The sequence below is a fragment of the Topomyia yanbarensis genome, chromosome 2 (genome assembly GCF_030247195.1).
Source record: "Topomyia yanbarensis strain Yona2022 chromosome 2, ASM3024719v1, whole genome shotgun sequence".
Classification (NCBI taxonomy): Eukaryota; Metazoa; Arthropoda; class Insecta; order Diptera; family Culicidae; genus Topomyia; species Topomyia yanbarensis.
Genome location: NC_080671.1, coordinates 67,539,180 through 67,566,012, shown reverse-complemented (window position 1 = coordinate 67,566,012; position 26,833 = coordinate 67,539,180). Strand labels below are relative to the sequence as shown.

The 26,833-nt window shown below is 37.1% G+C and overlaps 1 protein-coding gene across 1 annotated transcript in view; it reads right to left on the bottom strand.

The window, feature by feature from the left end:
• LOC131678296 (paxillin) overlaps window positions 1–22,035 on the bottom strand; it is a 233,699-nt gene extending 211,664 nt beyond the window's left edge. The window contains exons 1-2 of the mRNA XM_058958354.1: window positions 22,017–22,035; window positions 21,808–21,907 (exon numbers count right to left, since the gene is read on the bottom strand). Of these exons, the coding sequence (XP_058814337.1) occupies window positions 21,808–21,820 (13 nt within the window). The 5' untranslated portion in view covers window positions 21,821–21,907; window positions 22,017–22,035. The remainder of the gene's footprint in view (window positions 1–21,807; window positions 21,908–22,016) is intronic.
• Between the last annotated feature and the right edge of the window lie 4,798 nt (window positions 22,036–26,833).

Below are 26,833 nucleotides of genomic sequence, written 5' to 3'. Positions count from 1 at the left end.
GTCCAATTTTGCTAAAAAAAATACATGATTTGGCAGGTAATCTGCTCCTGTGGAAATCGGAACTCCCCGTTCGCGGTAAACCGGAACAGCCAATAGGTAGGTCTACTTGAAAGAATGTCTCCAAAAGCGTTTACTTCACGCTCTGAGGTTAAGGAGGTCAATTTCCTCACAAAGGATCTTAACCTCCCGAACGCACCTGAATTCCGGCCAATTGAAAAACACTGGGTCATAATAAAGCAGGTATGATAAGTATCGTAAGGAAGTGAAAATGGAAAGTAGACATGAAGAAAAAATGAATTTTCATACATAAACAAGTTGGTCCAAACCTTGTACACTAGAGATGGTTGGGTTTCAATTTTTTCGAACCCGAACCCGACCCAAACCCGAGAGCTTGAAAATTGAAAAACCCGAAACCGACCCGAAACCAAAATATTAAAATTTGAAAAACCCGAACTCAACCCGAGCCCGAACATTTCAAGATTGCAAAACCCGAACCCGACCCGACCCCCGAAAATGAAAATTTTATAAAACTAGAGCCCGACCCGAACCCGATAATTTCAAAATTGAAAAACCCGAGGCCGACCCGAACCAGAAAATTTATAATTAGAGAAACCCGATCTGAACCGCACTTGTTAATTCGGAGAAGCAACCAAAGTTCCCGAAGATTTTTGAATTTAGGGACCTGAGCTAGAGCCAAGCCTCACAAGCCTCAGAATCACTCGAACCTGAAGTAGCACCATACGCGTCCAGTTATATCTGCCCATGGCAAAACTAATTACTGACGAAAGGAATTGGCATTTATATTTACTATTATTAAACATCGCATTTGTAATGTTCTGAGAAACTTATGGGGTTTTTCATTGAAAAACCCCGGGGCGGTAGATTGCACTGGTGTTGCATTTTCTAGCAGAAGAGCAGGCCACTAGACGTGTTTCATTCCCACTTCTGCTAGAAAGTGCAAAACCAGTGCAATCCACCGCCCCAGTGTTTATCAATGAAAAACGACATTATAAATCGTCAATATCTTAACCGGAAAGTAGGATAAATCGGCGGCTAACGAATGGGGAAACAAGAGGCATAGAGAAGACAGATTCAAACAACCTTGCCCGTCGTATTTAACCAATTTTTTTAATTTTTTTTTTCATCGAAAACCATTCCTACAAGACTAGTTTTGTATAATTTATTACATGTATTAAATTAAGCACTGTCAATTGGTAAGTCGTACTCGACAGTTTACACGACGTCACCCGCGTTACTGGTTGGTAGGTCAAGCTTAAACTTGTGTTGAAGATTCTCTTACGCGTTCTTGATGTCACATCCAGGGATGCGAACGGTGCCGGGAAACTACATTTTATCCAGTACATTTACATTTGCACAAGCCGCACAGCCCGCTACAGTGACGGTTTGGCTACTGCTCTTGCCAGAACGGTAGCTAAACCGAGTACACTTTTTCGCACAACGGTAAAATTCATTTTTGTTTTGCTGCTATACTCCGACTGCTCGGTGATAGTGTGGCGTAGTAAAGTTTGTTCTCTCGCTTTGCATACTTTTCTCTGCATAGTCAAAGGGAGAGGCCGTAAATAAACCGTCATGTCGTCGTTTGTGATAAATAGATAAAAAATATTAAAAATAAATCATAAATAGATTAAAAATATTAAAAAGTGTAAAATAAGGAAAGAGAAGCTGCATCGCTCGCGTCTGGTGGCTATACTGGGGGCAGTATATTTTGTCATGTTACAGCGCTGGGCGTCCTGCACTAGCGAACGACAGCAACGTCGTATGAGAAAGGAGGAAAAATTACAGCCGTAGAAAAGGTAGGCATTTGCACCCTTGGTCACATCATTAGCTAGTACGGTATGCGCACCAGTAGAGATACTCCGACATCTCCAATGGAGTTCTCGGGACGACTCCAAACTTCTACAAATCCGTTCATGGCTTGAACAAAACACACAATATTTTTACGATTACTTCATTAAAATAGTGGCAATTCAAGTATTTTCATGAAGGAATCCGGAACATGCAACGGCCTAGCCTAACAGAAAGACTTGTTTCATATATGTAACACTGATTTCACAGTGGCGCTAGTGTAGGGTAATTTCGGGAGAGATGCCGCGTCAGGAGAGATGCCACGCTCTCTATGTCTCGTGTATGGGGTCACTTTTATACGGTAATACGAGATTGTCTTTCGAAGAATTACAACACTGGAGATGTAAAATAATCCTTATTATTAACTCACGAAAATTATATTAATGATTTTGTGCGTCCAGTTGCATCACGTGTTGCAAATTTTTCAATACCATATTAAAATTTCGTTTTTTAAAATTGTTCGATTTTTTTTGGTAAATCATGTATCAGTTGAATAGCTGGGACCTTTTAGAAGGCATTCTGATCATGAGTACAGTCATCTATAATTTCAGAGGAAAATGTCGTCGTGCGGCATCTCTCCCCTACAATTGTGATAGATGCCGCATCAAAATTGCGGGTGAGATGCCGCACATGATGGCGAAGGATCCATAGCTAACAAGTATTTTTTTCACATCGGAATGTCATTAAATGAACATTTGCGTTCATTTAATATGTTCTTAATAAGGTATATCCACAAACTAACGGACTTAACACAGTGACATATAGGATTATGAGTCTATTTATCTATGTTTTTAAACAAGCAATGTGTATCTAAGTATTAATTACTTCGGTTTATTCTTTAAAGTTTCAGGCACTAATTTTCGTGAACGCATTGATTTGTAGTGATGTCAATATTGGGATAAAAACGAAATTTTCAAGGAATTAATGCTATTTTTTTTCAAAATGAATCTTTCAAGAACAAATATAAGTTATATAAATTCATTGTTGGGAGAAACAGCCAAAACTGCTTTTATGGAACCCTACTAACACATAGATATATATCACTCGTACAAACGTACGGATAAACAGTACCCTTAATTAAGTTACTCAAACTTAACCGTTACACAAGGTTGCGAAAGAAAAATATTTTTAAAATGTTTTATTAAAAAATGTTCCTGGAAATGGTAGTACCCCCTTAAGAAAAGTAAAGGTGCTGGCCGATTTGTAGGTATAATCAAACTTTAAGAAACTCAGCTGGACACCTTATCACAAAAAACATCAACGAGAGCTAAAAAAATACTTTTGTTCACCATTTTTCAGTTTGTGACCTCGGTGCGGCGTCTCACCCGCACATTAGGGTGTCCCAAAATGACATCATATTAAAAAAAGTCATCGGGCTCACTTCTTAAATGAAAGGTTAGGGTATCAGGACCACTTTCTTCTTCGGAGTGAATTTGCTAAAACGCTCCCTACTGGTGGCGAACTTTGATTTTTCGAAAAATGGGCCGATTTTGGCTAAAATTTCAAATTCATGCTTGTTGAAGTGCTCCTGAACTGTCTTAGATTTTTTTCAGCCTTTTTTTTTTATTTTTTTGGAGATCCAAATGGAGAAGTTTGATTAGTTAGTTTGTACAAATTGTGGATTATAAGAGCGACAGAGCCTTTAAAACTTAGTAAAATGTGTAATTTTTGGTGTTTTTCATTAGTTTTTCTTCAAAACTGGGTATCTACAAAATTTTAAAAGCATAGGAAAAACTTCAAGTAGTTGAGCTAAGTATAGAGGTGCATTTTTGCCAAAGAAAGTGTATTGCTACGGCTAGTTGGGTATGAGTTATTTAAGTTTTTGCTAGATAACCTTTTGGCATTTTATGCTATTCATAAAAAAATAACACTGTTCTACAAAATAAAACAATTTCAGTGTGCTTAGTCCGCATTTGGTTTTCGTAAAATAGGAGGAAAATGATGAAAAATGGCGTTTTCTTCTTGTCTCTACTAGATCAGATTCAACCACCTATTGGGGTTTCAAATCATGAAAATTAAACAAATACGTCGAGTTAGTGGCAAGTTACGGCATGAATTTGTATGCCGAATTGACTAACGTATTCAGATTTTGTATATAAAGTCTCATTCCCATGTTAGGTACCTTAGAGCGAAGAAAAATGCAGAAAGGTGAGATGAATGTTGAAAAACTGATCTTTAGTTTTAGATCACAAAATTCCGAAATAGTCAATTTTGAAGGATTTGTATTTTCGAAAAAGTTTTACAACAGAATACAGCGCATCTTCTAGTACATTAATTTCGGTAAATAATCCTGTAAGAAGTAATTATGGAGAATTAACTTTTCTAAAAATAATTAGAGACTTGGCATCATTAGTAAAGTTATCGTTATTTTTATAATTGATGGTACAAAAAATCATCAAATTCTTATTAAACCCGATCCTGACGAACTAAAGACAAACAGAAAACGCCGTTTTAAATCATTTTCCTTAAATTTTCCAATAAGCAATATGTGGTCTAAGCACATTTGAATTGTTTTATTTTTTGGAACATTATTATTTTTGATGAATTGCTAAAAGTGTCGACGGTTATATTACAAAAACTTATATTTCTCATATCCCTTTTACCGTAGCTATACATTTTCTTCAACAAAATTATGTCCCTTTATTTGGCTCAACTATTTGAAGTGTTCTCTATACTTTTAAAAAATTTTAGATACCCAGTTTTGAAGAAAAACTAATGAAAAACACCAAAAATGACACTGTTTACTAACTGTTAATGGCTCAGCCGCTCTTATACTTCAAAATTTGTTCAAACTTATTAACCAAACTTCTCCATTTTGATCTCCAGAAAATAAATGCTGAAAAAAATCTAAGACAGTTCAGAAGCACTTCAACAAGCATGAATTTGAAATTTTACCCAAAATCGGCTCATTTTTCGAAAAATTAAAATTCGCCACCAGTAGGGAGCGTTTTAGCAAATTCGCTCCGAAGAAGAAAGTGGTCCTGATACCCTATCCTTTCATTTAAGAAGTGAGCCCGATGACTTTTTTAACATGATGTCATTTTGGGACACCCTACCGCATATGCAACAATGACCTTTTTTTAAAAAAAAAAGTTCGTGAAAATTTGATGATTTTTTTTCATTGCAAAATCCATTTCACAGTATTTTAGAAACTTATCGCAATTGATTAAAATGATTTAATCGAATATTGAATGGTTTACTTTGATGCAGAATCGATTTTTATAAATGTGCGGCATCTCTCCCCAAATTACCCTACCATTACCATATGAGTGCCATCGTTGATAGATTGTCTCTACTTCCCGTAGATTTCTACTTGCTTCAACCAATATATTTTCCGACAAATTTACTTTAACTTGGTTTATTGAATAATAAATCGCATAGAGATTTTAGTCGCGAAACACTTATTGCTGAATGCTCTATGAGTACCCGTTTAAAAAAATAAAATAATTCGAGCAGGTTGTGAATTTGAAGAGATGAGATTTTGTATAGGATTTAAAAATACAGTAGTTGAGCATAAGAAAATCTAACGAATTCTAGCGATTTAAAGATGCCGAAATTTAATACGGTTATATGTGTCATCCATTCGTATTATGAGGTAAAGTAAAGTAAATAAAGTTAATACTACACTTCACATTTCCTTCAATACGAATGAGTACATTGAAATATCTACCTGTCTCATTCACGAAGCGCACTCTCTCTCTGTTTCGCTTTCTATTTTTTTTCAGAAATCTGTGATTAAAAAGACATCATTGAATTCCAAAACAAATTAAACGTTCCAGTTTACTGATAACTAATTAAGGTCCACCAATACAGTAGAAACACCAGATAAACTTAAACGACGCCGACAAAAAAAGAACGAAAATAAAGAGGCGAAAACGAAAACAAATGGAAGCACTGGAAAGGGCATTGTATTTGTATCTTAATTAGCATTTTTTCAAACAAAAGAATCTTCACAAATATTTCAGAACATTCTGAAACAATGGTTCTCGAATTTGTGCAATTCGTTTTATTCATATATTTCATTCAAATCATCTCTTTTAATTTCATTCTAAATACTCACTTTTACAGCCCATGGATTTTATTCGTTTTATCTATTTTTTTCATTTTGAATATTTAACTAATTTTAAATATATGATAATTTCATTTCAATCATTTATTTCATTCATTTTGATCTAATTTTATGTAATTTATTCGTTTCAATCTTTTGATTCATTCTGATCAGTTTGTTCATTTCATACCATTTATTCATATCATTAATTTAACTTATTTTGTGCACTGTTTTCATTTTATGCATTTTATTGATTATTTCCAGTTCATACATTTAATTCAGTTTTTTCATTTCAATATTCTGACTAATTTTTTCAGTCATTCAATTTGTTCATTTTATGCAAATAATTTGACACAATTTTCTTTATTTTATGTTTTTTACAATTTTTTTAATATCATTCTTTATTTTAATCATTTAATTCTGTAAATTTCTTTTATTAATTGAATTTATTTTGTTTGTTTAAATACAGTAATGTTTCGATTATATCACTATGCGTTTATATCAATACTCGTTCATATCACCCTCGATTATATCACGGTTTTGTCTCGATTATATCACGCTTTTTGAAAAACAGACAAGGCACACTGCGTTGTGATCCAATTAAGCCACATATTATGTCCTGATACTTTTAGGATATTTTTACAATTGATTTGCTTATTTACATGTAGGGTAATGAGCCTATTATTGGGTTTCGGACTATTTCGTTAACGGTTTATATATGATGGGGTCGGTCAAAAAGTCGAACTTTTTTATTCTTTTATCTTAAAGAATAGATTCTTAAGAATGAATCTGAAATCTTTTTAGAGGTCTAAGTAGTAGTTTTTGTTTTAAATTCTTCGTAACTTAAGTGCCGTGTCCTTAAGAAGGCGTCTGGTGTAGTGGGTAAAAAAACGACTTCTTTTTTAGGCGCTTAATTTTTTGTTATCCGCAGGAAAATCTAACACAATGATGAGAAAAACAAAATTAAAAAGATATGTTAGGTATGCCGAGATATGGTAGTTTCTCTTGAATGGATGTGAAACCTTTTCTTTTGGAAGGACAACATCAACGATTGGATATGGGACTATTTATATGGATGTTGAAACAACGAGAACTGAATCGTAGTCCATTCGAATACATCTAAACGTGCCAGATTCCTTCAAGTTTAGATTTGGGTGGTTCAACAATTTTAAGAAACGGTACGGGATACGTAAAGTGAAGCTGTGTGGAGAACAATTATCCGCTGATGCCATACCATTTGACCCAATGCGTTGAACAAAGATGGCGACCGCTGCTCTAACCAACGGCTTCAAATGAGTAGTATGAAAATAGAAACATGGCAAAAATAGGCTCATTACCCTAATATAATTTATTCTTTTTGACTAACTTTAACTTTTTATTACTTTTTGTTTATAGAAATACATGGATGAATGCTTTAATGTAATCTTTTGTTTTGTTTTGAATATATCACGCTTCAAATATATCACGCTAAAATACAGACCGACCGTGATATAATCGAAACTGTACTGTAATTCTATTCAATATATTGATATTATTAATTTTATTCATATAATTAATTTCATTCGTTGTATTTCATTTATTTTGTTTTATTTATTTTATTTGTCGCATTCATTTTCTTCATTTTATTCGTTTCATATATTTTTTATTTTATTCAATTATTCAATACAATTATTTCATTTCATTTAGTATATTCATTTTATTGATCTTATGATTTTTTTCCAGTCCATGCATTTTATTCAGTTTCTTCATTTTATTAAGCCTGTTTAGTCATTTTTTCATGTTATATTTATTTCAACCCATTTGCTAGTTTGAAACAAATTCTATTCTATTAATTTTATACCTTTTTAATATTATCGAATTTTGGACTTAGTGAGCTGAGCTAATCTCATGTATTTATTAAATTTCGATTTATAATAATCATTCTACTCATCTTATGAACTTGAAAACTTTTTTTAAATTTTTTGCCTTTTTTTAAATTTTATTTGTTTTATTGATTTTCTTTTATTTATTCAGTTTGAGGTTTTGTTAGTGCAGGACTCGAAGCAGTGTTCATCCCACCTGTAGTTGGGTACCTACTTCGCATAAGGTCTGCAAACTAATGAATGATCCAACGATGATATGCGTAAGAAACGTCTTATCTCACTACTAGATGTATTGAATCAGTTTTCTTCATTGGTTTTTCTTGTGTAGATACAAAAAAATTTCTCCCTGCCTCCATCCATCCAATTTTATTTTCAGGCAAAAATGTGAGCCCCAGAAGGGAATCGGATCCCGGAATAGTTACCCCCGCTGACCCACCCTTTGGTCAGGCGTGCAATATCACATTACATAAGTAAAATAGAAACAGCTTAAAATCACTCTTTGGACAATGACAATCATTCATACGTGCACATAACGACAGATCATCTCATTGTATCAATTAACACATCCCATCACTTCCCTGAACGCGATGTAATCAATTCAACAAACAACCGTCTCTTAGCGACTTTGTAAACAACGCAGCAATCGGCCGGTCAACCTTTGAACAACATACATACATAAGAGTAGTTTCAAAAACAAGTTGACACATGCAGTGACATCTTGCCAAACAACCGACTTAAGAAAACGAGAGCCCCGACAAACTGAGAAGGAAACGCACCATGCCGCAGCATAATCCGGAAAACACCATCCACTTAATCAATTTTAATTAACTAATTAGATCACGTCACTTCTGTCAGTTGAACCGTCACTCCTCTCACGGTTAGTTAGACAGTATAGATCAAATATGTACACGGAAAACTGGAACCACACAACTATCAAAAAATGACCAGGTCAAATTCGTTCATTGCCATACTCTGACTGCCATCTAGCGTCGATCGGCGGTGGAAGTAAAAAAGCACACACTTCCTTGTTACACTCACGTCCACCTTAAAACGACGCGTGATTTCGATTGCACCGAATGAACGCGGTGCGTGATTTACAACATGTGACTAGATCGCGATCATAGTTACGACTAATCGGATAGCGTACAACTGACCAATGCATTCATGCAAGCGGGGGAACAAGCAGCATCCACCAACAACGCGTTCGCGTTCGCGGCGCGGCTGTTGACTCGGCATAAAAATGTGTGCTTAGCGATTACACATCAGTTCACTAGCTGCGCCGACTGGGCCAGTGCTCACTCCACACCGTCTTGGTCAGGTCGAATTTGGCGTGTTTACTATACGATCATCTGGCATGAATGGACACGGAGACCAAAGCGATCGGGTGGTTATTGATGGAACGGTCGATCACGGTGGGTTTGAGTGGAGGGTTCAAGATCATGGAAAATCTTCGTTGGGTTGTGTTCAATCCTAGGCAAAATTTATTATCGGAGGACATGTATCTAAAAATAAACATCCCTAGATTTGTTTCGGCTGAAAACTATGCGAATCAATAGATGTGCTACTTATTGTAAGATTAACCAAACCTTCTACAAAATTCCTCCTAAATTTCCAGTCCGAAAAGCGCACCACCGAACACTCTGTGAGCGATCATAATAGTGTCTCTCGTTGCGTTACATCCCAGCTAGTGATCCATGTTTAGAAGGTGGCATGCACCAAAACAAACCAGAAACCGCTAAATCTTTCCGCAAGTTTAGTCAATGTGGGAAGTATGAAAGGGACTTCAAAGTGCATTCCGCGATGGGGCATTTCAAATCGCTCGTCGGACCATCCCCATTCGATAGAGCAAACTGACAGCAGCAGCAGAAAGGCATAACGGCAGGGGTCCACTATTTTTAGTTGCATCAGAATAGAGACTGCACTCAACTAATGTCGGCAGCCGACAGCATTGTGGATATTATTGTCGTTTATTTTCACAACTGTATACATATAGTGAGTGGGGATGAAAGGGAAATGTGCGTGAGAAATGTGTGATGGACAGAGTGATGTGCGATTAGCGGATAAGTGGAGCTGAAGGGAACATTGTAGCTGGGAAAGGCGAATGGGTGGAGGTTCTTGGCGAAAACATCTGGTATTGACGTTACGCCGATAAGGATGCAGATAGCGGAACCAGTTGCTTGAGTAGTGAGAGGTGGAAACATGTCGGTCGATTCTGAGCTAGTTGAGTTTAGAACATTTCTAAAAATACCAACGTCTGCTAATCCCATGGACACGATGAATTTCAAGTATTTGCTCTAACTAAGTGATCGTTTAAAATTAGCTCAATCCATTCGATTTAATGGTGCCCTTGACATAGTAAGCGTGTCATGATTCACAAATAGAAACACGATTCGCAGATGGTAGTGAAACACGTGATATTGGGAATCGATACCACGCGCTACACGCTTTAATTATTGATTTGGGGTCGCTGTAGAAAAAGGAAGGACAAACGTCAATAAGGAAGACATCTAGATACGAGTCTGTCCGTAAACATAAGGAAAATAATGTTTGAAAAGATGGTGTCTCACTGGGCTCAGCCTCTCTTACATAGACGTCTTGATAAGCATCGTCTTGAGACACCCGACTAAACGATACCCAAATTAGGGACGCGGAATTTGCATTCCTTTTATAGCACTCACGACTCAAGTTGGTCGGTACGCGAAATGTATGGTGCATTGTGGAAGTAGTTGACTCTTAAGCGTATAAATATGCCTATATCGATAGTCAGTGTCCATCGGCAGTTTTGAGCTATTACCTACTTCATTTGTAATCAATTGGTTTGGTGTAGATTATTATCCAATATTGTATGGCACTCAGGAGAAAAAAAAAACTAAACAATAATATTGCACCTAAGCAAAGTTTGCGGAAATGCCAAAAGGCGAGGCGAACCATCGAGGGTGTCTTTGGAGGAATTTTTCACACAAATGTTCACCGCAATCTAATAAATATTGGAATTTAGTATGGCCTACTTTTTTCCTGAAGGGAAAGAAAAATAGACTACGGCTGGCATAGCTGTATCATTGAGCAATATGATGCAACACTATGTAGCACCTGCGGTGTCAACCGGGATACGAATCACCTTATGCCATTTTTGTTTGAGCCTGGGCACTAGAGTGGGACATAGTTATATGAAAAAAATTAAATTTGGCTCCGAGTAACTTTTTGGATCCCATTTAGCTCCCAGAACAACTCTGCAAATTTTTAGCTCGATCGGTGAAACAATATTTTTGCGCCCACTGTTTAAAGTTTACATGGGATTTCGTATGGTAAAATTGTTTTTTGCAAATTAAATCTTCCAAGAGTCGCCCGTTATCTCCTAAAAATAAATATATCTCTGATTTTTTATAGGAAACTAGCTAATACCCATCGCGCTTTGCAGCGACTTTTGACGAAATAGGGGAAAACACAATTTGTTCCGTAGCGCCATCTAACGGGCAGATAATCCCCCACCAATAGCACACAAACGCGCTCCATCACAAATGCCTACTGTGTATAAATTCTCACGGAAATCGGTTAAGCCGTTTGGGAGTCTATAAATCATATACATACAAACATTGACTTATATATATATATATATATATATATATATATATATATATATATATATATATATATATATATATATATATATATATATATATATATATATATATATATATATATATATATATATATATATATATATATATATATATATATATATATATATATATATATATATATATATATATATATATATATATAAGTCAATGTTTGTATGTATATGATTTATAGACTCCCAAACGGCTTAACCGATTTCCGTGAGAATTTATACACAGTAGGCATTTGTGATGGAGCGCGTTTGTGTGCTATTGGTGGGGGATTATCTGCCCGTTAGATGGCGCTACGGAACAAATTGTGTTTTCCCCTATTTCGTCAAAAGTCGCTGCAAAGCGCGATGGGTATTAGCTAGTTTCCTATAAAAAATCAGAGATATATTTATTTTTAGGAGATAACGGGCGACTCTTGGAAGATTTAATTTGCAAAAAACAATTTTACCATACGAAATCCCATGTAAACTTTAAACAGTGGGCGCAAAAATATTGTTTCACCGATCGAGCTAAAAATTTGCAGAGTTGTTCTGGGAGCTAAATGGTACCTAAAAAGTTGCTCGGAGCTGGAATCTTATTTTTTTTCCACCCTACTGGGCAGGCACGTAGCTAGAGAGGGGGAGGGGATAGAGGCCTGAAGCCCCCACCCCCGAAATGTTTTGAAAATAAATTTCAAACACATTATTATCAGCGACTTTAGCTTGTAGCTCGTTTGGTTTGGGATAAAGTTAGAAGATTGCTGTTTCCAGCAACCAAAATCAATGGTCACGAAATTCAGTGTGGTTTATGCTTCTGTCCCAGCCGGCGTGAAGCGAACGACAAATAAAGTTACTTTTATATTGTGTTCCTTGTCTGAAGAACAAAGGAAACTTCTACTATACTATGCCCTAGTATTCTGTCGATATGAGTGAGTCGCAGAAGCAAGAAGTGGTGCACCGGCCAAATACTGTGATTAGTGATGATTCGCATAAGACCGAGTATTTGTGATAAGAAACATTTTCTGAAGGTAAATATGGAGGCTATACTTACGATATCCACCTTTATTGAGTTCTACCACCTCAGGTATTCTGCGCTCATAGCGTTCAACAAATTGGATCAGGCGAAATCATTGATTTTGAATGATTTAAAGCCATTAAATTTTAATGGTTGTATGGGACAATTCTGTAATCAAGATCTTCATATAAATGGACGGTGAGAGAATCAATGTTCGGTTACAAGATCGGATATCGCTTACTTGCAGATACATATCACATATGGGAGAAATGCAGTACAAAACATAATTCGATAGTACAATTACACATAGTATTCTTTGCACATATCAAAGGCAAACTAGTTCGTTCCAGTTCATTACGATTTATTTACCGCTGAACACAAACAATTACGAAATATGTGGCACATGTACAGGAAATATTGACAACGGCAAAAGCTGCGTCAATATCTCAAAATCTACAGCCAGCACAATCATTAAGGAAATTCCCAATGAAAAAGGCAATAAGCAAGCATGTTTGCGAACATAAAGACAGCAACCACGATTATGCAACCGAAGTGTTCAATAGCGAGATAGATATGAACGACCCCCTTTACGCAGTTGGCGAGAAAAAAAATACTTCCCTGCTTCGTAAACAGGTATCTACGTGCAATGGTTAAGAGCTTGCGTGAGATCTGTTGGACAACCAGTAAAACTCATTTTATTATTTTAATTGTTGAAAATAGATATACCTAGATAACAGAACCACTGTTTCGATTGGCTAAAGCATTGAGATGAGTTCACTTATGAATTATTTAAAAAATAGTAGAAGAAGTTTAATGGACGACTGAGTACTAAAACTCTCCAAAAGTGAACGCATCATCGCAAGTGATTGTCGTGTTTAACAAAACTCAGATGTAATACTCGATATTGGAAACTCTTTTTTAAAGTTAAATGACACGTTTTTGAATTGTACCCGATTTGAATTACTGTATTAGGTCTGTGCACTCTGTACTCTTAGTATAAATACTAGACATCACATTCAAGCGTACTAGGCAAAAAATATTTCAATTTACTGAGAATGATATAGCTGAGGCAACAGTTTTTGCTTTCGCGTCATTTTAACGCATCATCATTTTCATTGGCACTTAATTTCACTTTCATGCGAGGAATTCGTTCCATTCATGCGAGTTTGCAACACTATATCCTGATTATACATCATATTAACATGATTTAATCTGTTACACAATATTCCGCCACGTCACTCGGTCATATGCTCCAGGTGTCCGATACTCGCCAGGTTCTGCTCCACTTGGTCCAACCACCGGGAACGCTGCGCTCCTCTCCGTCTTGTACCTGTCGGGTTGGAGATGAAAACCAACTTGGTGGGGTTGTTGTCCGGTATCCTCACAACATGCCCCGCCCACCGTACCCTTCCAACTTGAGCTAATTTCCGGATACTTGGCTTACCATAGAATCGCGCAAGTTCGTGGTTCATCCTTCTCCTCCACACGCCATCCTCCTGCACACCACCGAAGATCGTTCTCAGCACCCTTCTTTCGAAGACTTCGAGTGCTTGCAGGTCCTCCTCGAGCATTGTCCACGTTACGTGCCCGTAGAGAACCATCGGTCTAATCAGTGTGTTGTACATGGCGCATTTCGTGCGGTGGTGAAGCTTCCTGGATCTCAAAGTTTTGCGGAGCCCATAGTAAGCACGACTTCCAGAGATAATACGCCTTCTGCTCTCCCGGCTGGTGTTATGTCCACAGTCACCAATGAGCCTAGATAGATCAACTCGTCAACCCCATCGAACTCGTCGCCGTCGATCGTAATACTACTGCCCAAGCGTTCCCTATCGCGAGCCAGCCTGTACTTCGTCTTAGACACATTTATCTTCAGTCCTACTCTTGCTGCTTCGCGCTTCACTCGGGTATACAGATCTGCTACAGTATCCTTGTTTCTACCGATTATGTCCACGTTCGTGCGCTATATTGAACAGCAGGCAGGACAACCTATCGCCTTGTCTTAGTCCCCTGCGTGCTTCAAACGGACCCGAGAGGCCGCCCGAAATTTTGACACAACACCATACACCATCCATCGTAGCCTTAATCTGTCTTGTCAGCTTCCTAGGGAAGCCGTTCTCGTCCAACACTGTTGCGACTAAAATGTTGTGACTGGTTGAATCTATTAGTCCAATAATTTCCATTTTATGTCTTCAGTATATAGCAGTCTCACGATCTGTTTTTTATTCGTTTTGGACTAAAATGAGAGATGATCAGAAATCACGGAGGAGGAAAAAAGAATCAGCTAATCTAAGAAGCCTCAAGAGCACCTCTTCTATCTTTTCTATGCACTTAGAACGAGTGCTTTCGGAATTTCGCTCTGATCCTCTCAATTCGGTTTGAATAAAACAGCATTTTCGAAAACACATTACGTCTTCGTTATCCGCACAACATTCAACGTTATGGTGGAATTGAAATTGTTTCCTAAATTTTGGTAAAACAAACCGGTAATCAAAAAGCATTACAGCTTTCTTCAAGAAGTTATGCATCTCTTCCAATCTTGATGATGATTGTAAAAAAACTTTAGCTAATTAAAACGAACCAATTACTGAGATAATTGTTTGAATTGACTTAGAAAGTGTAACTGCAAGCATCTTCGCATCACGAAAACTGCCGCTGACAAAAAATTTTGCAAAAGATTCACAGAAATATTACAATAATTTAAAAACATAGAAAGAAAGAAAGTCTCTTCGGCACAGGAGAAGCAAGTGCGATGTGTTTTCTTTGATTTATCGCAAGCAAGCTAAAATTATTTAGCTTACCCATATTTATAGTTTCGAGTAATTCTAGTGGTGTCATCAATGTTACATTCAGTGCTTCGAAATTTCAAAAACAGTTTCTGCTTATCGAAACTAACATTCAGATTCAACGCTTCGGTCATTCATTAACTTTCCAACTAACTGAAATTTCATGCAGAATCGAATGTTTGAGGGCAGAGGAAATATAAATTCCTTCACCAACCAAAGCATTCATTTTTTATTATGTGGACAGTTCTAGCATTAGTGAACTGCGTATTTTATGTCTAGTGCATTTCGCTTAATAAGCTAGCATAGAAACAAAATTCAGTTTGCTTCTGAAACCGAACATATGCGAACCCGAATGCGATATGTCGGGAGAATGAATGACGAGGGAAACGAACCAAACATTTCATTCAGCACAGCGGGCAGGAATTGAATTTCGGTTCTCTTTCAAGTTCACGCAGGGATGTCAATTTTTTAAGCTCTGGTTACATTTAACAAAATTTACGTAAATTGCAAGATAACAGTAATCAGGGGATTTCCTTTCGATTAGTGAACAGTCCTATAGTAGATAAAATTCCGGCTAGTTTAGTTAATTAATTCATTGAAACATCTCTTTTGTATTTGTCCAAAAATCCATGAATTCCGAAATGAAACCGTTAAGCTTTGTGTGCTCAAATATAATATTTGCTTAATCTAGGTAAATACAGCTATAGTTCTTATTTATGCTTTGTAGAGAAATCAGTAGTATTTTTGTACACCCTTTACATGTCAACAAACAAAATTACTGGTCTGTTTTTGCCATGATTTCAAGGATCTAGTAGAAAAATTGCCTAGAAAAATAAGCCTGTCTAATGATATAAAAAGTATCAATTTCATAAAAGAATCTGAATGCTTCAATAGATAAATAATTAGTTGTTCTCACTTGTCTGAAAATAGTCCTTAATGTAATCATGTTTTATATGCTATCATCATTTAAATTGCAAATTATTATAAATTTGAGTTGAATAGGAGTTGAACCGTTTCTGCGCTTCTACAAATCGCCTGCCTAATCAGAAGATTTGGAGCGAATTTCGACATTCTCTTGTATTTGTATTTAAATAATTGAGTCTTAATGAACTATACTAACAAGAAATGACTTAAAGTGGCATGCGCGGAACTAATGACGAAGTCGAAGATGTCGTTATAATCGTTGAAGCGACGGGTCATTTCTAATATCGGTTGTTGGCAGCGTAGTTAGTATTGTGCATTTCAGAGTGCAGCAGTGTTTGAGAACAAAGGACACGGGTTGGTGTGATAGAGGATCGGGAACATCATACTCAGCCATAAGAAGCTTAGACACGAAGGCAGTTTACGACGCGGGTCTACGATCTTCTAAAGTGTGTAGTAGGGTGTCCCAAAATGACATCATGTTAAAAAAGTCATCGGGCTCACTTCTTAAATGAAAGGTTAGGGTATTGGGACCACTTTCTTCTTCGAAGTGAGTTTGCTAAAACGCTTCCTACTGGTGGCGACTTTTGATTTTTTGAAAAATGGGCCGATTTTAGATAAAATTTCAAATTTATGCCTGTTGAAGTGGTCCTGAACTGTCTTAGATTTTTTTTCAGCATTTTTTATTTTTCTGGAGATCCAAACGAAGAAGTTTGGTTAGTTAGTTTGTACAAATTTGGAATTATAAGAGCGGCAGGGCCATTAAAACTTAGTAAAACGTGAAATTTTTGGTGTTTTTCAGTATTTTTTCTTCAAAACTGGGTATCTACAAAATTTTAAAAGCACAGAAAAGACTTTATATAGTTGAGCCGAATTCAGGGGCGTAATTTTGCTGAAGAAAGTGTATAGCTACGGCCAATGGGGTATAAGTTATTTACGTTTTTGTTAATTAACCTTTTGACATTTTATGATATTCATAAAAAATAACACTGTTCTACAAAATAAAACAACTTAAGTGGGCTTAGTCCGCATATCTTTTTTCGGAAAATAGAAGAAAAATGATGAAAAATGGCGTTTTTCGCTTGTCTCTAGTACATCAGAATCGGTTTTTATGAGCATTTGACGATTTTTTTTTTAAATATTTTCTATACTAATAGCCACCTAGCGGGTTTGAAAATCACTAAAATTAAACACGAGTTAATGGCAAGTTATGGCGTATATTTGAAGGCTGAATTGATAAACGTACTTACATTTTGTATATAAAGTCTTATTTTCATGTTAGGAACTTTAAAGAATGCAGAAGAGTGAGGTGAGTGTTGAAAAACTGATATTTACTGTTTAGATCACATAATTCCGAAATAGTCAAATTTGGGGCAAATATCTTCGAAAAATTTTTACAACAGAATACAGCGCATCTTCTGACACAATCGTTTTGTTGAAGATGCCTCCTAGAAGTAATTATGGAGAATTAACTCTTCAAAAAATAATTAGAGACTTGGCGTCATTAGCAAAGTTATTATTTTTATAATTAAAGTTACAAAAAAATCATCAGATGCTCATTAAACCTCGTCCTGACATACTAAAGACGTACAGAAAACGTCATTTTTCATGATTTTCATTCTACTTTTGGAAAAACAATGTGTGGTCAAAGCACATTTGAACTGATTTACTTTTTGGAACAGCATTATTTTTGAAAAATTGCTAAAAATGTCAAAGGTTATCTAACAAAAACTTAAATAACTCATACCCCATTAGCCATAGCTATACACTTTCTTCAGCAAAATTACGCCCCTGAATTCGGCTCAACTATATAAAGTGTTTTCTGTACTTTTAAAATTTTGTAGATACCCAGTTTTGAAGAAAAAATACTGAAAAACACCAAAAATTTCACTTTTTACTAAGTTTTAGTGGCCCTGTCGCTCTTATAATTCCAAATTTGTACAAACTAACTAACCAAACTTCTCCGTTTGGATCTCCAGAAAAATAAAAAATGCTGAAAAAAAATCTAAGACAGTTCAGGACCACTTCAACAGGCATAAATTTGAAATTTTATCCAAAATCGGCCCATTTTTCAAAAAATCAAAAGTCGCCACCAGTAGGAAGCGTTTTAGCAAACTCACTCCGAAGAAGAAAGTGGTCCCAATACCCTAACCTTTCATTTAAGAAGTGAGCCCGATGACTTTTAACATGATGTCATTTTGGGACACCCTAGTGTGTAGTCCTAATAATCGACTAGTGTGTAGTCCTAATACGATCTTCGTATGGTTCAGGTTCAGCGAATCGTTCCAAGGCAATTGACGTAACACATTTCGTACGAATCTGCGCTGGACAGTCTCACTTCGTTAGCTTCAAGTTGTATGATGGGGGCACCCACCAGACCACGTTTGCAAATTCCAACGGTGAAAGTGGTAGCTTATAAATTAATAATAAAAACCAAATTCAAAAGCAAGAATTCCTCGATGTGCTATACCATTTCTTGTATCGGACAACATATTGTCTATTGCCTTATTAGTGGAACTGTTTTCACTAAGAAATTTTCAAAATTACATTCCGTTTCAAGTGACTATCTCAAGTCACCATAACAAGCCTGGGACTAGATCGGGTTCCAGCCCCAACGAAGCCTGACTCAGTTTCGTTTCGAGCGGAAGCGACATTGGTGAAGAACGGCTGGAATCTGTTGTCGTATGCGTGCGTGATATTGCTAGAGAATCTATCATACAACGTAAAGCATTCGGTAAATTTAATACATATTTTAGGCCGCTCAAAATTATTTCATATTCACTTCATGAACAAAATCTATAGTTTTTGAGATGTTTACTACGCTCAATTAATTTTTCGAAACTATTTCATTCTTTTCCTTTTGCTAGTTTTTCTTTGTTAAGAAATATTTGAAAAAAATAATTCCAATTTTTTTCTCACTATATTTTTATGCCAGCCACCTATAGACTCCCTAATCTTTTATCATACGCGAATCTCATAACAATTCTCAATTGAATCCATATCCATGCTAACACTTTCACACTGCCTCTAGCAATAACAAGAGGACTAAAAATCTTTCCCTTTGAGATTACTATCAAATAGAAACTGGCTACGACTACTTTCTCGTTAGTAAAGCTACATTGTGATCAAATTTAGTACTTCACTTATCGATCTTTATTACCCACTCATACCACGGTCGAAATAATGTACAAAGTGGGTTTAGGGCCAAATTCTTTGGAGGTGCCCTGGGCTTGGCGATGGTTTGGGACTCTTTTAAACTTGGAATGTGCAATGCCAGCACTCCCGAAGATGACAATACACAAAGGTTTTTTTGGACGAGGGATATATACCGTGTAAAATAAATCGTGCAAAAAAACCGTGTTAATTGCGAGATCCGTGTTAAAAAAAAACCGCGTAATTCCGAAAACTGTGCAAAAAACGCGTTACATTAAATGGAAAAGAGACGATTTTAGGAAAAGGGGTGATTTCGGAGTTTTATCAAAAATGTCCTCTAGAAGGCAAAAGACTTACACAATTTTTGAACAAGTTTTTTTTTGCACGGATTTTGTAAGTAGTTTCTGCTTTCATTCTAATTCCTTAGAAGAGTTTTGAAAAAAGTGGTTTCCTTTTGATCTGCATTTTAAAAATATGGTTGTTTTCGAAACAGTATCAACGGGTAGACGCCAAATATGGATGTGTGAGACCCTTTTAAAAATCAAGATGGCGACTTGCGGCTTCGCGGAATTCTCTAAATCCTAATCAATATGGGTATTTTAGGAACGGGCTGGACGAGTAGACGCCAAATATGGATGTCTGAGGCCATTTGGATTACCAAGATGGCGACTTCCAGTCTAACGGAATTTTCTATAACCCAATCAGCGGGCTTAATGAGCGCATGATAGAGATCAATGTCTGAGGCCATTTAAAAATCGCCATCTTGGTATTCCAAATGGCCGCAGACATTGATATTTGGCGACTATTCATCAAGTCTGTTGCAAAAAAGCCCACATGAATCGGGTTTTAGAGAATTCCACTGAACCAGAAGTCGCCATCTAGGTCGCACCGGTGATAAAGTGAACCGTCTAGCACATAGATTTACAAAAACGGTCTCAAACGTGAACAAACCTACAAACGCCCGTGCTACACGCGATTAGGCGGATGGTCACATGATTATACAATCAAATTTATGCACGCGAAGTTACATACACGCTAGCGAAAGCGACAAATGCTTGAGACCTTCGCCACAATCCACGCACACCTACGCCCGCTATCTCACAAACACGAAAACAACCCGGAGTGATCGGTTTAGCACTTCTAAATTTACAAACGCGGTCCCAAGAGTGAACCTTCAAACACCCGTGTTCGCACGATCATGAATCGGTTACGTCCGGAAGTCCCTACTCGGCCCTAGCAGCCTAGGTCCATGCCATCAGTTCGACCTATAAAAAATGGCGCCCATCCACTAGTGATATGGAAGAACTTGCACGCCTGGACACGAACACAAAAACTCACGTCTTTCACGCGCACACCACCACAGTAGGACTCACAATTAGACTTATACATACAAACTGTATCGATTTTGTTGGCTATATTCGGCAAATTTAAGACTGAGAGCCACTAACCACCACCCTCGGTCATAGCTGCCCATAAAGGGATAAAAATATCACCTTGTGCCAGAAGCGGTATTAAATTTTTAGTACTTCCCTTAGGATATAATACCAGCATATGTTTGAAAGCGGGGAATTCGATTTGGCCACAATTGTTGGAGGCCGGTATCCCCTCCCCCTCTTCCTGGGGTAGAATAGAATGAAACCGACTGAATTGACAGCGGCGCACTTGTTGATGGATTTTAAAATAATAGTAAGTAAGGTCATGTGGTGAAGTCCACGCGGAATTTAGAAAAAGATGCAGTAAATTAACACTAAATGTCACTGTTTCCAAGAAAAAATAACATACAGTGTTAGACAAAATCGTAAGGCTATCTTATATAAAATACATAATTAGTCAGTTTCTATTTTTTCTTTCGTTGAATATTTTTTACGCAAAATAATTTATTACTTTTTTTGAATAACATGAGAATAGATCATATCTACTCCTTATACATTAAACTTAAAACGAATATTTGATCTTCAAATAAATAGCGAGAAAATCATAAGACCAGTTTACAGCACCACTGCTAAAAATGAATAAAATGAATTCAGAATATATTGGATCAATGGAAGTATGGAATTTCTAAAGATAAAATGCATAAAAAGCATTTGCATAACATGCATAAAAATATTGCTTCATAATAAGTTTGATCCGACAAATTGGACCAACCCCATACCAAGAGAAACAACCCACGACAATAATATTCCTAGCTCCCTAGCTAGAATATGTGTCGGACTAACATTCCTTCCTTTCCCGGAAGATCTGCAGTCGGACGTAACCGGCATCAGTATTGAACCACATGCAGGGATCAGGATCGACTGCACAATATGCATCAGCAAGTTATTCCAAAGCATGTTGCTCCAAACAACATTTAGCAAACTCAATTGGTCTTGGTCAGCAACGGGACTGCAACACACGGGCGATCTTTTATGATAATGCTTAAAAGCGAAATGAATTTTAAGTAATTGGTTGAATTACAGTATTTTTGGACTATATAATTGTAAATTTCAATGGGTAATAAATTAACATGGACTTTGTATGTCTCTATATAATAAACCTGAGATTAGTGTACTTACCGAGGTCATCCATAGTTCTAGTCGATATTTAGATCAAAGAAACACTCCGATACACTTTTCTCCACTTCTTCAAATAAATTTAACTTGATGAAAATAAAACCTGGAAACCAAAAACAACCACTTGACTGGTAATCAAAATACGATCCGATTAAAAACACTTGCAGATTCAACTGCTAAATTCACACCGTCATTCAGCAGAAAATAAATACCAAAGAACAAATTTGATTCCACTCGCGGAAGCAGTTCAAGGATTCGGTAGATAAACAAAAACACCATTCAAGAATTCGGCGACATATGCGATAACACTGTGCACGGCAAGAGTTTGAAAAAATCAACAATTTTGTATTTTGCTACTCTCGAATTTGACGTTTGTCGTCTTCATCGCACCAGCCAGTCTCAGCTCAGCTGTGCTGCGATGTTCTATGCTGCGCATAGGCGTGCAAGAGCAAAAAAGAAACAAAATAACGGGATGAAAGGTACTACGAGCGAGAGCAGAGTGCTGACGTTTCAGAGCTATGTTTCAGAATCGATAATGAGAAAGCATAATTTCTCACTGGAGCGGGTGATGAGAAAGTGAACACATATGTACTCACTATACCATAGAGCCCTGCTATTTCGACAACGTTAAATCACGTTTTAGTTGTTGACAGTGAAATAATGTGTATTTTATTTTACCGTTCGGTAAAATATGCTCTGATTTTCAAGAATTCAAACAAAGCAGTCAATACTATTCAGTGATGAAATGATTTGGTCAGTCCTATAGGGTATTTAAATATTACAATTTGGGGATTCCTTAAAAATTGGAACTTTAAATTTAAATATTTTTCAAAATATTAAGCAATCATTAAGGACATGCTGAAGGTGGCAGCTAAAATGGCCGACGTCGTTTCTGCTTCTTCTTTTTATTTCATCGTCAAATTCAAAACATTACATTGGCGCGCAAGACAAAATCTTTTGTAACTTGATTGTCTTATATTGTCTATCCCGAGATAAACTAGAATTTCGTCGATTTGTTGCTATATGTTTCACACATGAGTGCGAACGAAACAAAAATAAACGTCAAATCGTTTTTTTCGCTTGAACTAATGCATAGTGAATAGGCGCGTGGTTCGGCGCACGGCTTGGCGGCGCATGGCTGATATGTCACGATGTGGATTTTACAAAAGATTCGCAATATCAGATTGCTTAGAAATTGTATCACTGTATGCAGGCATGTTAGCACAAGCTGATGAGTAGATTCTCTTCACGGAATTTCAATTCGTTTGGGAAATTTGTACCTTTTTATTTTTCAAAACAAATGAAACACGTGGTGCCAAAAGCAGTCAGCTGACTGCTGAACGATACGCTTGTGTGCGTGCCATCTCAAATCGGTATAGTACTTTCCACCGCACACAGATGCTGCACGTAACCCGAACATAGCTGAACATAACCGAACCTTTGTTGTGATTTTGGCATCGCTTCACCTTAAGCGGTTCCTATGCACGCTACTCTTAATGTGTGCCAAGATTCTTTTTCTTAGCAGGAATTGCTGCGTGCCTCCTGTGCCCTGAAGATAGTTAAGTCTGTCATCCCTCTCGCAAACACGTGCATGTAATCATCGCTATCGCTGCCTTGTTGCTCGTGGTTTGATTTTGCTGCTTGCTTTATGTTCCTACCGGTTAAGACACCCATCTTATCGTTAGCGGTGTAGGATGTTAGTTTGGAGATACTAGGCGATATCGTGATTAAATGTGGTGTTGTTGACTATGCAGCTGTTTAATTGTTTAATTCTACTATGAACAGGAACTAAAAAACTGAGCCGGTATTGAAGTGCCAAGCGGAATCAGCTGGTACACAAAGTAAACCCTGAACGAGATAATAAAATATTGTCAAGCTTATTTAAATACGTTCACCCTATACGAATCAATATTTTTCTTTCAGACCTTGCCAATGAGTATTAGGAGCAGGGCATATAATTTTCGTATCTATTCAATAAGCGATAAAATTCGAAACTTTCATTTTCTTTTCACTGCCTCCTTTCGTACTATACATACAAAATAAAAAAAATAAAGCTCGAAGCTTCCTACGAAAATGAGTAGATGAAGTAGCTACTTTCGTTTTCCTATGACAATACGAATATTCAAACTTGTTTTAGTTCACACTTCGTAATTTTCGAATTCGTTTTGATTTTCATAAAATGATATTAATGCAAGGCGGCGTAAAATATAACTAGAACACAATAAACACGAAGAATATGCATACCTATCATGCCTCAGTATTCCAATGCCATCGCTAGCTCGTAAATCCACAAAATCGAGCAGCGACGAATACATACATTACTAGTATATTATCGTTTCCCAAGCACTATGTTCAATACCAAAGGTACCAATATCATTCTCAATATCAAACCGAAAACGAGTACGCAGAAGAAATGATGAACGCGCTCTGTTTTGAATTTACACGCATGATTTATCCTCAGACGTTGTCTCATTTTCGATATCACAAAAATCTAGTGGAATGAGAAGTAGATTCGCTTTTTCGTCTCATTTTCACCTAATTTTGGTAAATGAAACAGACATTTTTCGGCTCTGATTAGAAGTACGAGAATGCTACAAAAATCAGAATAATGTTACGTTGGTTTTAGGGATTATCGTTGACCAAGTCCAATTCCCACCCGCATTCACGATCAAACGTAGACTATTTGTCTTCGTTTATCAAATTTTGGCAGCAAACAGTAACAATAAATATTGAAAACAACAGCTAGCAAACTCGAAGGTTTTTCATTCATGTTTTAGTCTGCTCTGTCCCGAACACTATATTTTTTCGAGAGTTTTCCTACTGGAGATGTAAAGCTGGGTTCTTGGAAGGGCTCCCCATCAGAATCACTCACTATGACTGCAAACGAGACGGGGAAATATAAAACACTGCTTATGACCAATTGCAGCGGGCCGTGATTCTGATTGTAATATTGAGTGTACGGTTCAAGATGTACAAGCGTAGGGACTTTACGATCGCGTGGGAATGAGCGTTTATTTGTGCGCGCTTGAGACCGCATTAATCAGATTATAAGTAATATAGCGTGCACTAAATCATCGGGCCGTTTTTTAGTTTGCGAAATCTTGGGCGTAGTTGTGCGTGGACGAAGCTCAAGCGTTTGTATGTTTACGTGTTTGTCGTGGATAAATTCGATTTTATAACCGTGTGGCCATTCTAATATTCGCGTGTGTTCTTGAATTATCGCACAGACTGTGAATCTGATGCTTTATTTTCAGTGTACGGTTTAGATACTAGAAGAGAGTTCCTCTATATCACTAGAGTTTTTGGTCATGTTGCCATGGAACATGTTGTCTAGTGGATATGAGCAATTGCATGTTCGTCTTTGTGTATCATCGCGAAGGGCTCGAGCATTTGTAAATTAATGTGTTCGATCAGGTAGGCATTTGCATGTCGTGTGTGTGCTGACGTGTATGTCATTTCGTGTGTATAAATTCGATTTTATAACCGTGTTCTTAGATGATGGTGTGAATCGTGAATCTGATACTTAAGTTTCAGTGTACGTTTCAGTTGCTAGAAGAGAGTGAGTTCTCTCATATCACTAGAGTTCTCGGTTCTGTCGCTATGGAGCTTGTTGTCTAGTGGATATGAGCGTCATTCTTTTGACTAACTGAATGCATGGACCTATGCTACTAAGGTCGAGGGTAGGGACTTTCGAATGTAACCGGTTCATGATTTCGCGAACATAAGTACTAAATCGCTCACTTAATCACCAGGGTTTTGTCATGTTTGCGAAATTGCGGGCACAGCTGTGCGTGGACGAAGCTCAAGCGTTTGTATGTTTACGTGTTTGTCGTGGATAAATTCGATTTTATAACCGTGTGGCCATTCTAATATTCGCGTGTGTTCTTGAATTATCGCAAAGACTGTGAATCTGATGCTTTATTTTCAGTGTACGGTTTAGATACTAGAAGAGAGTTCCTCTATATCACTAGAGTTTTTGGTCATGTTGCCATGGAACATGTTGTCTAGTGGATATGAGCAACTTTTTTGATTGATCCAACTGAAGGGATTAGTCTAGACTTTACCGAAGGTAGGAACTTCCAGACGAGACCGATGCATGATCGCGCGATCGGTGGTTTAATGTCTGAGATCGCGTTTGTAAATTTATTAAAGCTACAACCCAAACAACCAGAAGTTCGGATAATACTTAAAAAGCACACTTTAAAGGTCACATAATGTTCTACGCGAACTTTCAAGCTGCTTAAGCTTTATTGGAACTTGAAAGCTGCTTAAACCGCTATTAGAGCATAAAACGTACTGAAAAATTACTTAAAACGAGAAGCTTATGCAGCTCCCTTATACGAACTTTTGGTTGCTTGGGAATGTTCACTTAATAACTGGGCTGTTTGAACGTTGGCGCGATCGCGACCCTAAGTAAGAGTAGATGATTGCAATTTCTTCTTTGCGTTTGTGAGGTTTGTGTTATCGCAAATGCCACGAGCGTTTGTACGTTTAATATGAGAGAGACTGCGAGTGAATATGAGAGAATATGCAATTGATTGTGTTAGTATGCATTTGAGATATAGTAAAAAAGGAAAAATAACATTCCGAATCAGGATAAAAAAGATGCACAGAGAATAAGTAGAAGCGTATAAATAGACCGAAATTATTTTTGGTATGCATGAGTAATGGAAGAACAAACTAATAGAAGTACAAGAAAAGCAGACTAATGTAGTAGAAGGAAGGAACATTGCATTCTATTAGGATTGTGTCATACTATGCTGACTGGGATTGGATCATTCAAAAATCGTCAATGATTATTGAAGAAGGGGTCCTGGTCAGCCGTTCGACGACGCAACATAGTCGCGATGCTCTCACAAGAGCGCTGGACGGAACTGACGTCCATATTTCGGATACAATTCCGGACCCTGGTGGTCAACTGCTTCGTATCCTTGGCCTGCCAATTATTTTTGTACACTAGGGCACTGAGGGAGCCGAAAAAATCCTCAATGGGACGGCGCTGGGGAAAGTTGGTTGGATTCCTTTGTTT